The sequence below is a fragment of the Propithecus coquereli genome, unplaced genomic scaffold (genome assembly GCF_000956105.1).
Source record: "Propithecus coquereli isolate 6110/MARCELLA unplaced genomic scaffold, Pcoq_1.0 Scaffold2, whole genome shotgun sequence".
Lineage (NCBI taxonomy): Eukaryota > Metazoa > Chordata > Mammalia > Primates > Indriidae > Propithecus > Propithecus coquereli.
This window is the reverse complement of record NW_012144966.1, coordinates 4,074,360-4,092,908: the sequence shown is the minus strand read 5'-3', so window position 1 is coordinate 4,092,908 and position 18,549 is coordinate 4,074,360. Positions and strand designations below refer to the sequence as shown.

General features: G+C 34.9%; 1 protein-coding gene across 1 annotated transcript in view; it reads left to right on the top strand.

The window, feature by feature from the left end:
* The window catches only part of VPS13B (vacuolar protein sorting 13 homolog B (yeast)), a 933,283-nt gene that overhangs the window by 761,501 nt on the left and 153,233 nt on the right, over positions 1-18,549 (top strand). Inside the window, exons 36-38 of the mRNA XM_012643529.1 lie at positions 12,937-13,139; positions 15,554-15,761; positions 16,058-16,242. Coding sequence (XP_012498983.1) covers positions 12,937-13,139; positions 15,554-15,761; positions 16,058-16,242 — 596 coding nt within the window. The remainder of the gene's footprint in view (positions 1-12,936; positions 13,140-15,553; positions 15,762-16,057; positions 16,243-18,549) is intronic.

Below are 18,549 nucleotides of genomic sequence, written 5' to 3'. Positions count from 1 at the left end.
AGGTGTGAATTTACCCAACCTCTCCTCCCCCCTCCCACCTGCTTGATTTCTATTGAGTTTTACTTCCATATGTGCATATAAGTGTTGATTGATTAAGAACACTAGTAGTCTGTAATCCCAGCTACATGGGAGGTAGAGGTGGGAGGATCACTTGAGCCCAGGAGCTTGAGGCCAGCCAACATAGTGAGACCCTTTCTCAAAACAGTAACAACAATAACAAAAACACTAGTAGATACATGCTGCTCAGCCATGTTTATCTAGTTACTTATTGTTTAACCAAATTATGTTATTATAATATTCTACATCTTTTATTTTGGGATATGTATACACACACACACACACCACACATTGTCCTGTGGTAAAGAGCTTATGCATTTCTTAAAATGTGCTTCTGTGTTTTTTTGTTTTGGTGCCGTGTTGATGACTGTAGCTGTTTTTGGATTCCAACAGGAAGTCTTTAAAATACATAGGATAATAACTTCAGAGATACAGAAGATAACTACTGGGTTGAATTTCTGATGTATTAATTTCAAGGCTGCATGAAAAATATAAACTATCTAATAAGCAAGAAACTTAGGCTATCAGAGCAATCTCATGTGCTGTGGTGTAGTGAACATGATGTACCTGCCCAGCCTTTCGTAGAGGGAGATGAGCTCATTTCAGAGAGATAACCATCTCTGACTTTTTCTTCTGATTCATCACTGACCTGAACTCCGTTTGAACCTTGTTAGACAAAAAACAAGCAGAATTCCTGGCCCAAACTATAAAATATAATTAAGCCCTTTTGAAATGATGTGTAAAAGAACATTGCTGTACCCCCACTTATAACCACTACCACCACCACAACCAATAAAGTTAAATCAAGCACTGCCTGTAATGGATTAAAATAATAAATGTTCCTGGATTTCAGTGTTTGAAGTACTTGAAGAAAACAGGCTCCCAGCAGCCCGGGTAGCTGAATGCAAGAGAGACATTTATTAATGACGAGTTCAAGGATTTGGCCTGTTTAAGATCATTACTTTCTGTTTACCGTGTGTTACACATCTCTTGTATTTTTACACAACCCACATGTGTCCACATGCAATAATGAAAAGCTTTTTTTTTCCAACAAAAGAATTGTTAATTGTGTAAATATGGTTCTCTTGGGGAATATGAAGTCTTCATAAGACTCAGCTCCCTTCTAATGAGAAATCCAGCACAGTCATTATAGTCTTCCACGTAAATCCACCTTCAAATCTTGTCTCCAACTAATTAGTCTGTTTTCTTGCTATCAGTTTTAGTTACTAAATTCCAAACTTAATCTAGACTCTTTGCTAGAAAGCTGTTGGCCTCAGGGTATATATTATAGAATTGTGTCCCATTACATTGGACCTTGTGTGTCCTATGTACTATAGGAAAAAAAACAAAAAACAATGCCTTTTATTTCTTCTCCTAGCTTTTTTTTTAATTTTTAATTTTTATGGGTACATAGCAGTTATATATCTTTATATGATACATGCGATGTTTTGATACAGGCATACAATGTGAACTAATCAAATCAGCATAATTGAAGTACCCATCATCTCAGGCCTTTAATATTAATATTTCTTTGTGTTAGGAACATTCCAATTCCTCTCTAGTAGTTATTCCAAAGTGTACCCTAACTTATTGTTGATTATAATCACTTTGTTGTGCTATCAAATATTGTTCATTCTTTCTAACTATTGAACTATATTTTTGTACCCATTAACCATCTCAACTTTATCCCCAACTCCTTGCTACCCTTCTCAGCCTCTGGTAACCATCATTCTACTCTCTGTCTCCATGAGATCAATTGTGGCTATATAATATTCCATTGTGTATATATACCACAATTTCTTTATCCATTCATCCACTGTTGGACACTTAGATTGATTCCATATCTTGGCTATTGTGAATAGTGCTGCAATAAACATGGGACTGCAGGTATCTTTTCCATATACTGAATTCCCATCCTTTGGATATATACCCAGAAGGGGGATTACTGGATCATATGATAGTTCTAGTTTTAGTTTTTTGAGGAACATCCATACTATTCACTATAGTGGTTGCACTAATTTACATTCCCAACAACAGTGTACAAGGGTTCTCCTTTCTCCATATCCTCACCAGCATTTGTGATTGCCTGTCTTTTTGATTAAAGCCATTTTAACTGCAAGATGATGTCTCATTGCAGTTCTGATTTGCATTTCTCTGATGACTAATGATGTTGAGCATTTTTTCATACATTTGTTGGCCATTTGTATGTCTTCTTTTGAGAAATGTCTATTCAGATCCCTTGCCCATTTTTTTATTCAGATTATTTGATATTTTCCTATCAAGTTGTTGAAACTCCTCATATATTCTAGTTATTAATCCCTTGTCAGATGGGTAGTTTGCAAATATTTTCTCTCATTCTGTGTGTTGTCTCTTCCCTTTGTCGATTGTTTCCTTTGCCATGCAGAAGCTTTTAAGCTTGAATGATCCCATTTGTCCAATTTTGCTTTGGTTGCTTGTGCTTTGGGGGTATTACTCAAGAAATCCTTGCCAAGACCAATCCCCTGAAACATTTCCCCAATGTTTCCTTTTAGTAGTTTCGTAGTTTCAGGTCTTAGCTTTAAGTGTTTAATCCATTTTTATTTGATTTTTGTATATAGTGAGAGATAAGAGTCTAGTTTCATTCTTTTGCACATAGTTATCCAGTTTTCCCAGGACCATTTGTTGAAGAGACTGTCCTTTCTCCACTGTACATTCTTGGGCACCTTTGTTAAAGGTACCTTTGTTCACTACATACGTGTGGATTTATTTCTGAATTTTCTATTCTGTTCACTGGTCTATGTGTCTGTTTTTATGTCAGTACCATGATGTTTTGGTTTCCACAGCTCTATTGTATAATTTGAAGTCAAGTAATGTGATTCCTCCAGTTTTATTCTTTTTGCTTAGTATGGCTTTGGCTAATCTGGGTCTTTTGCGGTTCCATATAAATTTTAGGATTATTTTTTCTATTTCTGTGAAGAAGGTCATTGGTATTTTGGTAGGGATTGCATTGAATCTGTAGATTGCTTTGGATAGTATGGACATTTTAGCAATGTTGCTTCTTCCAATCCATAGCCATGGAATATATTTCCATTTTTAGGTGTCCTCTTTAACTTCTTTCATCAATTTTTTATAGTTTTCATTATAGAGATCTTTCACTTCTTTGGTTAAGTTTGTAGCTATTATAAATGGGATTACTTTCTTGCTTTCTTTTTCAGATTGTGCTCCTAGTTTTTTTGTTTTTTTGTTTTTTTTTTTTTTTTGAGACAGAGTCTCACTCTCTTGCCTGGGCTAGAGTGCTATGGCGTCAGCCTAGCTCACAGCAACCTCAAACTCCTGGGCTCAAGTGATCCTCCTGCCTCAGCCTCCCAGGTAGCTGGGACTACAGGCACACACCACCATGCCCGGCTATGTGCTCCTAGTTTTAACAAAGATATGATAAAGAATCATTTCTCTTGATTCAGATACATTTGGGAAAAAACAACAACTGATACAAATTTCACATATACACATATAAAACAATGTTTTTTGGAAAAGAGAAAAAAGGGCCCTTGAGACAACAAAAATGCCATCAATTAACATGAAGATGTCTCACTGTGAAAAATGTTTCTGGAGAAGAAAGTTTCCAAAAGGTTAGAAGTAAATCTCTATCCCCCATTCTACTAAATTTGTGACAGCATTCAGTTTTGCCTGTGGTCACAGCAAATTGCCCTCTTGTCCATATAAGCCAGTAAGCTGTTTGCTAGGAAAGTTTCTGGCAAAGCAACCCTGTTAGTGATGAGGGATTAAACACATATCTTAAATGTTCTTTTACTCCCTGTCTGGTCCCCTGGACCTATTGGCTGAGGCTGTGCAAGAGAGCTGGGAACAAGGAAAAGCATTTACTTAAAACCCAGTTACCAGTTGGAAAAATGAAATTACTACAAACCAACTAATAGTGGTAGTTTTTATAAAGCAACATGATCCTAGGAGGCAAACAGAATCTGCATCCCGGCCCTGCTACTGACTGGCCAATTGATTGTGGCAAAAGTTGCTTCACAGTATGTCTCCCAAATAAAGCCAAAAATTTGTAAGTAACAGGGCTGTTGAGAGGATTAGGTAACAGTATATGCAGAGTACCCTGCATATTGCTGGGCTCAAATTAAGTGCTCAGTAAATATTGGTCTTTTTATATCATCCTCCCATCAACTCAATCGTACCACATGAATGCTGAGGTCATAGATCATTGAATTTTAGAGCTGAAAATTACCTTAAAGCTCATCCTTTTCTTTATTAATAATCTTTTTTACTTTTTTCTCCCATAGACCTCATGGTCCAAACATACTGCATTTAGGATTAGATAGCTACCTATACCAATTTTATATAATTGTAACCAAAGATAAAATCTTTAGTACACTTCCACAACCCTGTCTCAGACAAATTCGTGATTTCTTTTAAGCTCTTTGAAATACTAAAAATACCTCATGGACCATCATTACTATGTGGGACCCACTAAGTGTCAAGGAACCCTGGGTTAAAGCCCACTGAGCTAGTCTTAACTCCCCACTGAGTGAAGAATGGAAAGGTTATGCAATTTGCACAGGGATACCGTGAGGTAGAGTGGTGACTGTAACATGCATCTCCTGGCTTCTGGCCTTTCTGTAATAGCAGTCTTTAAAAACCTGGATTATGTAGATCAAGACCAGTTTCTAAGCCATTGCAATAAATTACTTAGCAAGTCATTTTGCTTTCAACATTACTTGAGTAGTTTATACCAGTTTTTCCATCCACGTGACTGACTTTTTTTAAAAATCAATTTAACAGCAGTTTCTTCACGTAATTCAATTAACCAGCTACCGTGTTCATCCCAGAAACTTTTCAAGCATGTGTTCACTGTTGTTCTTTCCTCCATAAGAAGGGTGTCATACACTTTCCAATATGCACAGTCAGATCTACCAGTCTGCTTTAAAAAAATAAATAAATAAATAACCACATGATCCAATCAAGTTTTATTTTTCTAACAAACTGACACAACTGTAAAAACAGTGAGCATAGTGGCAGATTGAAGGGGAAGAAAGAAACAAAGCATATCCTCCATCGTCCTTTGGTATTTTTAGTTTTAGTTTTTCTAGGATCCTAGAGTTTTAAAGCATTTCATAAAAAATACCTTTCCTGGAAAGTGGCTGTGTGAGTAGCCAACTCTGTAGACATTTCATCTTTCATGAAATTTTCCCTTTCTTTATACGAAAGAAAAAATTCCTCTTCCAGCTACTGGTTGTTTTTCCATTTTCCTATGTCCAAAAGAAGAAGTTTAGATTAGATGAGGGGTCCCAGCTTTTACTCACCAGTGAGGACCAGGTGAGAGCCCCTGGGGACTGGAAATCCAGCCTATGAGAAGTCATCAGGTGCTTTGAGACGGTATACGTGTTCATAGGTGGGCCACCCCTTTGGGCTCTCATTTTGATGACCAGACTTAAGTTAATTTGTTGGGGAGCACTGGCATTCCTTACAGCTTAAACGTTAATGTCCATGTAATTCTCTGTTTTGTTATATTTTATATATATCATATATCAATTTTATTCTATATTTTAGTTTGCTATATTAATAGGCACAATATATATATAAGTTTATTGCAAGACTGAATGTAATTAAATAAGATCTGATCAACTTACGTATTCTGATCAAGGAGGGAGAGGCAAAATTTTTTCATGGTTAGAACAGCCAAGTTCCATTTTTATATGCTTCGACATAATTAGCAGAAGGAACTAGAAATGGAAGATTTTATTTTTTTGAGGCTTTGGTTATGTCTTAATGGATCGTACTTACAAAAATTTTTTCCTTTTCACATTTTGAGGTATGCCAATGATTCACTGTTATGCAAATCAGCTTCTGGATGTATCTAACACATGCTTGCTGATTTTCTAGTAGCCTTAGATTACTTCCAGCTGGATAAAAAAATTACCTGGATATGCTTTGCTAGCACATGTCATCATTGAGTATTCTTTCTAATGATATACGGAAGCTTGATTTAGAGTGCATTTTGCTCAGTCAGCATGTGGAAAGTAGGAGTCTTACTAAGGGTCTAGTTGATACTGACCATATAGGGCTGGCAGCATTTTGTAAACATTTTCCAAAACAACTGGTTTGCATTTATTAGTCTTCTGAAGGAGTGCTTTAAAGGTCATGAAACTATTTGTTCCTTGAACTAAATTTTTATACTCAATGAAAAGTATGTCAGCATGCAAACAAAGCAAGTTTAGTTCTGTTTATCATACCGGTTGTTTCAGAAATTACTTCTCTATGTTGCTACACCTCATTTAGTTTAATTAAATATCTGCCATTAGTTTGCTAAGACTGAAATTAAAAAGATAAACACAGATTTTTGAAAGAGATCAACAGAAGAATTCAGCAGAAAATCATTCTGTTGAAGGAAAGAGGGTAGAGGGAAGAAGTTATATTGTATGCTTGGTCAAAATGACCTGATCACACAAGTGCTAAATGCAGCATGGGATCCTGGGTTGGATCTTGGAACAGAAAAAAGACATTAGAGGAGAAACCGGTGAGATTCAGAGAAGGTGTATAAATTAGTTAGTAGTATTGTGTCGCTGTTAATTTACTGATTTTTCAGAATCATATTCTGTTTTTATGTAAGTTGTTAGCATTAAGGAAAGCTAGGTGAAGGATATCAACTTTGCTGAAAGCCTAAAATTATTTCAGAATTTAAAGTTCTAAAAAATGACCTGATCAGTAATTGGATAAGTAACTTTAATAATATTCGTGCTTTCAAAGTTTAAGTGATAATTTTAAATCCTAAACTTTAGCAGCATATTTCTTTAATTTTTTTCTTTCTTTTCTTCCCTCCTTCCTATTTTTGGAAATTTAGGGGAAAAAATTAAAAGTACAGAAAATACAAAGGATAACACATCAAACACCTGTGTACTCACTAGCTAGAACAAATATAAACATTTGTCATATTTGCTATAAACATACAGAGAGAACTTTGAAAAATTATCTAGCCTTTTCCAGTGTTCCACTGTTAAGAAGATAGCTCTTTATAATTTTTACCTGTAGGCATTTTGTCCAACAGTGTATTAGTCCACTAGGAAGAAGTATAACACATTCCTTAACTAACTTTCTGTTGCCATTTATACCAGATTGTGAATGTGTAAGTATCCAGTTTACATGAACTCTGAGTATTCTCCGTGGCCTGGGTTTATATGTGTGGTGATGTATAAAGTAAGATTCATATTATCCCAAGGAAGATACTTAGTATGTTTCCTGATGAAAAAAATAAAAAGGAAGGGACGATGTCCCATAGGCTAGCTTCTCAGGAAAGAAAGGAGAAAGAGAATTAATAACTATGTCATAGTCCTAGGGATTATTTTCATATTTTGTGGTAAAGATGTAAAGTTTGATTTACCATCTATAAATGACCTTTTGTGAAATTCATCACCATTCTTTATTATTAAGTGATCACCGCAGTCTCTTAATACTGGTCACTTACACCAAGATTAAAACCACTTGAACTAATATGTTTTCCTATTATTATGTTGCAGCTTTTTAAAAATGTAGCAGGAAATACTCCAAATAAAACTAAGACTCTGTTTTAAGCTTAAAAGCTGATACTTGTGGGTGAACCTTTCTGTGGTGCCACAGATAACTGGGTCACCTCATGGAGGAGCAGAGTCACAGCAGGTTGACATGTATAGTGGGCAAGGAAGGCACATAGGGATGAGTTGAATTAGTTGTGCAAATCTCAAAATTGAACCACACCGAATTTCCTTATAGGTATATGGCAAGAAAGAAAAGAAAGGGGACCTAGGGACCAGGCAGGGCACATTTATTAATATATCTATAGATCATGTATTTTCTTAATGCCTTTAGGCAATGCCTGTTCCCATGTCCTTGCTACAAATATTAGCATCGTCTTAGATTCTCAGTGTCATTTGTGTGTTTAAACAAGCTCACGGTCAATGCTGGTAGGACTAACATACAGGCAAATACAAACTGTGAAAGGATTAGAAAAACTAAGAGCATAATGAGGGGTGGGTTATTGGCAAAAAGAATGAAAGGGACAGAAAAAAATAAACAGCACCTTACACACAGGCACTCAAATAATTAATGAGTTAAAAAAATCGATAGCATGTAAAGTAAAAAAAAAGAAAGCCAAAAATATAGGGTTTGTATGATAGCAGGGAAGTATTCAGGCTCTTCTCAGGTTTGTGTGCATAACAGAGTTGGTACTGTAAATATGAGATGTCTTTTCCCCCCTATTACTTACTGAGATCTTAGAACTCGAGGCTCACAAATTGCCAAGGGATAATCCAATGTGAAAGAAAATTGCAAATTATTTACTTTATCTTTGTATACCTAGTGTATGGTAGATAACCAGTAAATGTTGGTTGAACAGTGGATACATGCATGCATAAATATCAAATCGAAGGTTACCCAGGATATCCAAACTCCTTGGAAATAGTTATTAAATTAATAGAAAAATGGGAATATCACTTGTTTAAGAAATTAGACCTGGTTATGGATACTCTGTCTTAAGGATAGAAATTATCATTGAAGCCATGGGAGTAGCAAAATTTACTGAAATACCAGATCGAGGGAGACTAGAAGAAGACTGAAGATTACCCTTCAGAATCCTGTTGGTTAGGAGAAATGTATCAGCTGGGACACAAAGGGTTGCGAGTAGCAGAAAATCCAATCTAAACTGGTTTAAACAGTGTCACATAGGTGGAAAGCTCCAGACCAGTGTTGCTCTTAGGCATGGCTGAGTCCATTAGGTTTCTTCCTTCTGTATGACACAGCTTCAGCCTCAGCCTTTACATAGTGGGCACCAGCAGTTCCAGGGCCTTCATTTTCCTAACTTCAAGACCAGGAAGCAAGAGAAAGTGTCACTTTTCCAAAAGTATTATTATATCTCATTGGTTTTCACTGGATCTCACGCTCATCCCTCAACCAAATCAAACTCCAGAGAATATCAAACACAAAGTTTTATAAAGTGTGGCAAGTTCCCTTTCCTGCTAGACTACTTCCTGGAACACTGGTCATTGGATTCTGCTGTCACTGAAATGCAGCTATAGCTGTGTCAGTTCCTACTTCACTTGCAAGGTTTCTATATTTCTGGCACATTGTTCCTCTCCTGTCATCTCAGCGTTCACCCGAGTCTGGCCCACTGTCTTTCTTCTTCTTGTTCCAGACTCCCAAATATTTGCCTGACCTTTGGCTTTCTAATTCTGTGTCATTATCCTGAGGTTTCAGCCCCTACCTTTATCTTTACTCTCTTGAGAATTCTGGCTATCCCATTCCTTGTGCCCAAGCAAGAAAGAGTAGGATTTGTGTCATAGTAGGGAAGTGTTTACATATTTAACAGTGTATACAGTGACATGAAAGCTGTCAACATTTCTATAATTTTTTTTGTAATAATTCAAGTCTAGAATTTTTTTATTCTCTCCTTACCTCAGTCAATAAATACTTATAATTATTTAACTCGGGGGTTAAAAAGAGCCTTTCATCAACTCAAGTTCTTTTTTAAGAAGAGATATATAGCTTTCTGTATATATAAGGTATAATTATACAAATTTAGACATTTCAGTACTAGTATTTTTTTTAGATAAAACCTGAGAAATTAATTTAGTACAGTATCAGTATTTTGAAGTAGTTCCTGCATAGTAGAAATATCTAGTAAGATCCAAATTCTGTATGCATTTATCTCTAAAATTATATGTAGAGATATTATATGATATGTTCACAAATATTCTTGCATAAATGAAAACCACTATAGAGAAAGGTAATCTCATTCATCTGTATGCTCCAGGTAACTACAGAATCAAGCCCATTCTTGTGGCCAGGAAGTAAAGAAGTTCTGAAAAATGATGGGGATATAGTACAAGGGCATAGGACCCAACTTAAAGGGACTCCCAATGGCCAAAGCTGGTTCAATTTAAGCAAGAAAGTAAACAATAATAGTATTATAGCCCGCAAAATAAAATGAATTTTTATGAGTCCATACCAATATAAATAAATAATTGAACTAGTAAATGGGATAGAAGGGACGGCTCTAGTGTATGCGCTGCCGAAGAGAGCACTAGAAGGGACAGCTCTAAATAGGGGGACCCAGAAACCACCGTTATCACACGCTGCAGGAAATCTTTGCAGGTGAGAACCATTGGTGAATGCTCATAGGAGTGGGTGAAAGTTCGATGAAAAAGAGCATATTTGCATGATCTCCAGGTATCTCCCTACAAGGTTATTTATTATTTAAAATGAGAAAAATGGTCATTTTACCGTAGGAAAATCAGGCAGACACCGCTTTAGCCATGTGATCAGAGACCATATTACAAGTAATAAAACATCAGTATCGCATACCCCAATGTGATGCACTAAGAGTATCACTTATATGATATTCTTGCCAAAAATGCACAACCTATTCTAATCATAAGAAAACGTCAGATAAACCCAAATTGACAGATACTCTGCAAAATAATTGTCCTGCACTATTCAAGTGTCAAGGTCATGGAAGACAAAGCTGGAGGATCTGTCACAGATTAAAGAAAACTATAAGGAAACTTGACAACTAAATTCAGTGGAGATCGTAGGTTGAATCCTAGACCAGAAAAAGGAAATTAATAGGAAAACATGGCAAAATTTCAGTAAGATCTGTAAATCAATTGTATCATATCAATGTGGATTTCCTGATTTCAGTATGTATACTATAGTTACATAGTTGGGTGAAGAGTATACGGGAACTTTGTACAGTATGTTTTTGCAACTATTATATAGGTCTGAAATTATTTCAGAGTTATTTCAAAATAGAAAATTTTTTGTGTTTTTTTAAAGGAAGGGGACTTGGAGTAAATGATTTCTAAGATGTCTTCCATCCTACCTTATTATGTAACAGTGATACAGAATGAAGAATATCAAAGATTTAAATACTTCCTGTCTGCCAATTAAGAAACATGTTGAGGCAGCTGAAAATAGAATCAGATTCTAAATTGCCAGTTCAGTTCAGTGGAACATGTCCTGAATAGAACATGTCCTGTTGTACCCAGTATTGCACTGAATAAGATGGTCCTTGCCTCCAGCATGGTCATCCTATTCATACTAGAGCTCGAAGATGATGTGGTCTTCCCTTTCAATCACTTATATTACGGAGGCGTCTCTTCCTTGATGTTTTAAAATGCACTAATGGAGTTGGAGAGAATAAGATAGAAATTGGTAAGTCTTGGAAATGTATCCAAAGAAATAAAAGCCCTCAAAGAGGGCCCAAGATTTTTCAATCTGTGTGCCTGAAGAGATCATGATAACCATTAAATAAGATAAACAACTGAGGAGGCCTTTGGTATTAAAGCACTTTGTGTACGAGGGACCAAACAGGACATTCACATTAAGTTTACCACAGGATAATTAGGTATGTTGGTGTAGGGCAGTACAAGGATACGTGTGTTTGAGAATGAAGGGTAATGTAATCCTGACATTCCCTTAATGCTTGTTTTCTAGATCGTTGTACTGAATTAAGCCTAAACTTTTATAATCCCATTTTGGCAAATTTCTGGATGATGAATTGATGTGTTTCACTTAGCAGGTATTTACTGTTGAGAAGTTTTAAATACTTCAGAAAATATAATGCAGTTAAGTCAGGAAGTTATGACAAGTTATAAACAACATTAATAAAGATGGTTTTTGATTTTTAGGTATTTTGGGCGTTCATTTCTATTTTTTTATTTTTGGCTCTATTTTTTTTCTTTAAGTGGAATGGAACTTTGAATCAAGATAATTAAGATAATTATGTAAATGAAATGGAAGTTTCAGTGCCGCATATAGTTGATGAAAAAATTTAAGAAATTTATTTTCACCATGATAATTTTTTAACAGAAGTCTAAGCTCTAACACTTTTGTGGATGTGATGCCTTCTGTGGAGGATTAGAGGTTTTATATCTTATTTCTGCAGAAGGAACATAAGACATACATGAAGTTTTCAAGTCTCTACAGAATTGAAAAGTCAATGTGGGTACTGTACTTTGAAACATGTGGATACTGTGGGCCTAAGGTGTTTTTTAATCTTTCATCTTTTTTTAGGATCAAATATCATTAGAAAAATAAGCCATGGGCATTACAAACGTGGTCTGGTGAAATTCAATATTCACAATGACAATTTAGAATATGAGCTCCTTGGGAGGAAAGTTAACTCACCACTCTAACTTTGCATCTAAATATCTTAAAGTGTGCCGTTGGTTTTATGAAAAGGTTTTGATCTACACTCCTAGTTTAAGTTCAAAGGAAAACCTACATTTTAAAGTGTATTCCTTTTCTGGGTATATTTACTTTGAACTATAGCATATAGTTTCTCTCATAAATCTAACCTGCCACTATCTGTTTTTAAGACTTTGTAAACTTAAAGTGGTTATGATGTGTGAAGTTTGGATTAAACTAAAATTTTTAGAAAACACATGTTATATATTTTGATTGTTTTGAATTTTAACATGGGCCAGTCAAGCACTTGAGTGTCTAGCAAACTAATATACTGTACTCTGTTACTGTAGGAAATCACAGAAAATTCCCCTTTCCCATCTTGTTAACGATAGACAAATGAAGCAGCTGTTCTTATTCTTAATGTAGTTGTTTGAAAAACTTGCACAATTTAATGAAAACATCTCTACTCATAAAACTTAAAATGCTCACACATGGAAAAAGTCATAATGTTTTGGCAAATATTACTTCGTTAGGAATGTGAATGAGGTATACCTGCTTAATAACTAGAATTCTATATAAATGGCATGAAGCTGTGGTGGAAAGCCAGCTGAAAAAGAAGACTCTGACAAGGGGTGAATTAACACTCTTTAAAAATACAGGTAGTTCTTACCCACACATATTTTGACAAGGAAGAATTATATACCTTCTCCATTTCTTTTTTTTCAGGCATAATTCTTGGGTCATCATTTCTACTCAGCATTAATGATTTCATCCTTAAAACAAGTCTCAAAGAAAGAAGTCGGATTCTGATAGGACCATGTTGTGCTACTGCCAATCTGGAAGCTAAATGGTGTAAACACAGTGGCAATCCAGGCCCAGAACAGTCCATACCAAAAATATCTATTGATTTAAGAGGAGGTCTGCTACAGGTCTGTGGGTATTGGTCATATTTTTCCCATACGTTTTTAATTGGCCTTTGTTCATTTTTCAACTGTTTCACTAAATTTTAAATATTTGTGTGGTGAAAAAAGGGGTATTGTCACATTGCTACCTTATTAAATTTTTAACAGCTTTATTGAGATATAATTCACATATCATACGATTCATACAATTAAACTATATGATACAGTGGTTTTTTAGTATATTCACAGAGTTGTGCAATCATAACCACAATTAATTTTAGAACATTTTCATTACTACCCCTAAAAAACCCCATGCCCATTAGCAGTCATTCTCCATTACTCTCTAACCCTCTTTCCAGGCCTAGGAAACCACTAATATACTTTCTGCCTCTTCAGATTTGCCTATTCTGGACATTTCATATAAATGTTATCATATAATATGTGGTCTTTGTGACTGACTTCTTCAACTTAGCATAATGCTTTCAAGGTTCTTCCCTGTTTTAGCAGATGTCAGTATTTTAATCCTTTTTATGACAAGGTATTCCATTATATGGATATATATCACATTTTATTTATCCTTTCATCAGTTGGTGGACATTTGGGTCCTTTCTACTTTTGGGTATTATGTATAATGCCACCATGAAGATTTGTGTACAGGTTTTTTTGTGTGGACATATATTTTAATTTCTGTAGGGTGTATAACTAGGAGTAGAATTGCTGGATCAAACTTTTTTTTTTTAATAATGGTTGACTTTTCTAATTATAAAGTAGTCAACCTGTCTTAAGCATGGAGTCACTGGCAATATATAAGAACCATCTCCTAATAGCAGTTTCTTACATATTATGATGTCTGGTTACCAACATTTGATATATAAGTCACTTTGCAACCTTTTATGTATTTGTCTTACAGCCAAATATGGAATGTGTGAGGCTATCCAACTTATTTCTCGATAATCTTTTATTTGGATAGATTTTAATCTAATCTTTATGTGATTTGATACACCCCCAAACTTGGAACAAATCCAAAAAGCTCAAGAGATTCACAGTGATAGAAAATTGTAGTGACTAATTTGTCAATAATGGAGACATACTAAACATAAATTTCTTATTTTTGTTGTATTGCCTCAACTTTTCACTAGTTTTTTTAATGACACAGCAAGATTTGGAGAGATCCTAATAACTTATTTTTTGTGTGTGTTGCTTTGAAGATTTTTAGCGTCTATGGGAAATCTTCACATACTTAGCAATAAGTATGTGGTTTTATTCTACTTTATTGAGAATATTGATTATATCACCTTTTTCCTAAGGCAACAAAGCAACTTCACGTTAAGAACAATATGAACAAAACCAAAATACAGTATATCATCTCTAGATTATAGTCACTGACTATCTTTTGACAATTTAAAGTGTAGAGCACAATGTTCTACTCCCCAGCTTGACTTTTCACCTTTCTCTATTTTTCAGCATCAAATAAAAATAAGATTGATGAGAACAAAAGTAGACCTAGTGTTATATATCTTACTTTCATTTATGAGATGCCTTAATTACAGAGAGCAGAACCTAAGTCTAGGATTTAAAAGCTATCCAGGAGGTCTAGGGCTATACTTTTCTACTACTGTGTATTCTTTTGTCTTTTCTGTGTTTCCTGATTTTCTTAGAATTTATAGTTATATTGCCTTTACCCAATATAGATAGAGAAATTACTGAAATTTTTAATCCCCAGACATTAATTATTATAATCTACTGGTCATAATTCTATTGTAGATTAATATTATTCACATGCAGAAATAGAAAACTTAATCTTCTCCATTAGAGAAAACACCAAGTCCTTTTGTTCTGAAACTCTACTGTAGCTCCTAGAAGTACAGTTGATTCTCAGGGGCTATGGAATCCTGTATGTTGGTGCATTCTCACTAAACACAGAAGTTGGGAGCCCTGTAAGTTCGGGTTCATTGAGCAGATTCCCTCTCTTTTTCTCTGAAGAATAAAAGTGCAAAAAAAGGAACTCTATAATAAGGATTGTTTATGTAATCTTATGACAAAATGTAGGAAGCTATTTCATAAAGTTATTATTTTATTAAAATTTTAGCCTAGGTGATCTTTATTGCCTTCTCTCAGACCCTAATAGGTGTTCTTTTCCCTCTTAGCTAAATTAATTCATAAATATTACTTCATGTGAACATAATTACATTAATCTAGCATTTACAATTTATTGTTATTCACATAATATATGATGTAGTTTATTTTCTTATTGTTATATGTTTACTCAAGTAATACAATTTCATCCTATAGGTCAATTACTTCTTAGAAATTATAATTTGTTATTGGTAATTAAATTGAGCATAATTATAGACTTATTAATTCAAATATGATTATACATAATTATTCTCAAGAAATGTTTGTATTTAAAAGCCACTAGAATTTTTCATATGATTTTAAAGGTCTTCTGGGGTCAAGAACATTTGAATTGTTTAGTTCTTCTACATGAATTACTCAATGGATACCTTTATGAGGAGGGAAATTTTGAAATGCAAGTTTCTGAACCAGTACCTCAAATGCCATCTCCTATGGAAAAGAATCAGACATTTAAAAGCGAACAAAGTTCAGATGACTTACGGACAGGTCAATTTCAGTATATACAAGATGCTGGTAAGTAGCAACAGCTTCAGTATGAGAATATATGAGTGTGGTGTGTTTTAAATGCACATTGACTAAATAAAAACAAATCAAGAACACTTGGAAAGTGCATTAATACTTGTAGAACAAAAATAGCTCATTACCATTCAGTCTCTATTGGGGGAAATTCTTAATTTCTTTCTGTCTCAAACCACATAAAAATGATCAACTAGCTTCTTTATATTCTTTTATTTTCATAGTTTTTTCTTGCTTTAATAAACCATGTTCCCCTTTAAAGCCATATAATTAATTATATTTTTATTTGATAGAATCTTTGAAACTGCCTGGTGTCTATGAAGTCTTGTTTTATAATGAAACTGAAGATAGCCCAGGGATGATGTTATGGAGATATCCAGAACCTAGAGTGCTCACCCTTGTACGAATAACTCCTGTGCCTTTCAACACCACGGAGGATCCAGATATTAGCACAGCAGACCTTGGTGATGTGCTACAGGTATGTAATGACTATTCATTTTAAAATAAAAACATTGTAGAAAAGTGCTGATCATATATTAGGAAAAATGTTTGGAGCATGCTTGTTTTCTACGTTAGTAGTATCAGAGAAATACATACGTGTGTGTGTATGTATGTATATATACACAGATAGAAATTTTTAAATAAGGGAATAACGTAATTCAGATTCATGATTTGTGGCAATTTTAAGAGTTCCCAATTCTACTCATTCTGTTGTGGGTAGGTTACATGGTCTCTAAATACAGTGGGACAAGTAGGTATCATTCAGTTCACCACACCTTTACTGAGTGCCTACCATGTGTCCACACTCTTCAGAGTTTCTAAGAACTGCTCTGTGAAATAAAATATGCCCATATAAGGCCAGAACTGGATGACTATAATTTTCATTTTCAGAACTGAAATTGACCTTGGGGGTTGAGGTAGACTGGTTTTCTATGTAACTAATGTTCATATTCCACATGGTTTGGGGAAAGTTTGTTGCTTACCATTTCCTTGAGTTTAATGTAAATGTCATTGTGGCTATCACTATGTTATTATTGTACCTATTAATATTCTACTGATCTGAATTTCTCCTAAAATCCATTTCTCCCTTAGTCTTCACCTATTACTAGATTACACAACCACCCACTCAAAACCTAGGAGTCATTCCTGATTGCTTTTTCCCTAACTCCCTACCTCTAACCCATCAACAAGTCCTGTCAGTTTTACCTCCAAAATATGTCCCTGTTCCATCTACTTCTCTCTGTTTCTACTGGTACAACTTGAATCTAAGCCACCATCATCTGTTCCCTACTACGATAGCTTCTTGATTGGTCTCTATGTTTCCATCCTTGATTACGTGTAATGCATTCTCCAAACAGCAGCTAAAGTGATGTTCTTAAAATGTAGGTCATATTATATCACTTCCCTAACCTAAAACCCTGTGGTGACTTCCTCTAATGCTTAGAACAAAACTCAAATCTCTTACTGTGAACTACAGGGACCTGTGGTCTGGGATCTGCCCCCCTCTGGTTGAAATTCCTGTCAGTCTCCCCCTTTCTCACACTGCTCCAGCCATGCTAGACTCCTTTTCTTCCTTGAGCACACCACCCCAGTCATTTCTCTTGCTCTTCTCTCACCTTGGAACATCACCACTCCCTGTCTTCATCTACCAAGAACCAGCTCAAATGTCATCCTGGCTAGCCCACTACCATTACTCCATTACTTCATTCTGTATTACATTATGTTGGTTTACTGTCTTCATAGCTCGTATTGCTATTCACAATTATCTTATGTATTTATGTGTTTACTTTCTTATTGTCTTTTTCTCTCTATTGTTAGAAAATAAGCTCCTTGTCGTATGTCTCAGTCACATGTTTCAAGTCCCTAGTACATAGAAGACATTCACCAAATTTTTTTAATGAGTGCTCTGTTCTTACCAAATTAGAGTAGTAATGCAAGTCATAGTCCAAGATACATATCAATATAGGCATTATTGTAGTCTTATTTAATTGTTATTTAAATTCCTGGTTATTATGTATTTAGTCAGATGTTCATTTTATGACTTGGTTGGTAACAATGAAACACAATCATTTTGTCAAGTGAACTAGAGTGTGTAGAATGATCCACATTACCAAGATGTCAGCAGTCTCCACAATGATTCTTAGATCCTCAGATTTTTTTTCTCTTCCTATCAAGGTCATATTCATGATTATGTTCTCTACTAGTATTCTTGGATTATTTATGCTAAACAGCGATATCTGTGAACTATACTTTCTTTTTAGACTTGCCTAAATGCAGAATATCTGTAGATTTTTGATCAAAATGAAAATACTCATATATTAAAGTTTCAGCATCATGTAAGGGCTTCTTCCCAACTGATTTTTGGGATCAGTCTTATAGGTAAATATTAATACATTTATTAACATAAGTCTAATAACTAATTATTAGTGGTATTCTTATGTGAACTGTATTAAATAGGGCATCTGAGGTAGTAAGTACATCCACTAATAGCATGTTCTCTATATTCTCACTGCTGTTAGAGGGACAGGAAAGCATAGTGATTAAGAGGATGAACTATAGCCAAAATGCTTGAGTTCAGAGTCTTGCTCTGCCATTGCAAACAGTGTTGCATTAGACAAGTAATTTAACCTCTGAGCCTAGGGTTTTTTGTTTTGCTTTTTTTCCTAATCAAAAAATGAGGCTGCTAATAATGTGATGATTATAAGAATTAATGTTTGTAAAACACATAGAAGAGTGCTGGGCACATAGCAAGAGTTTTGTAGATATGGGTATTGCCACTATTACA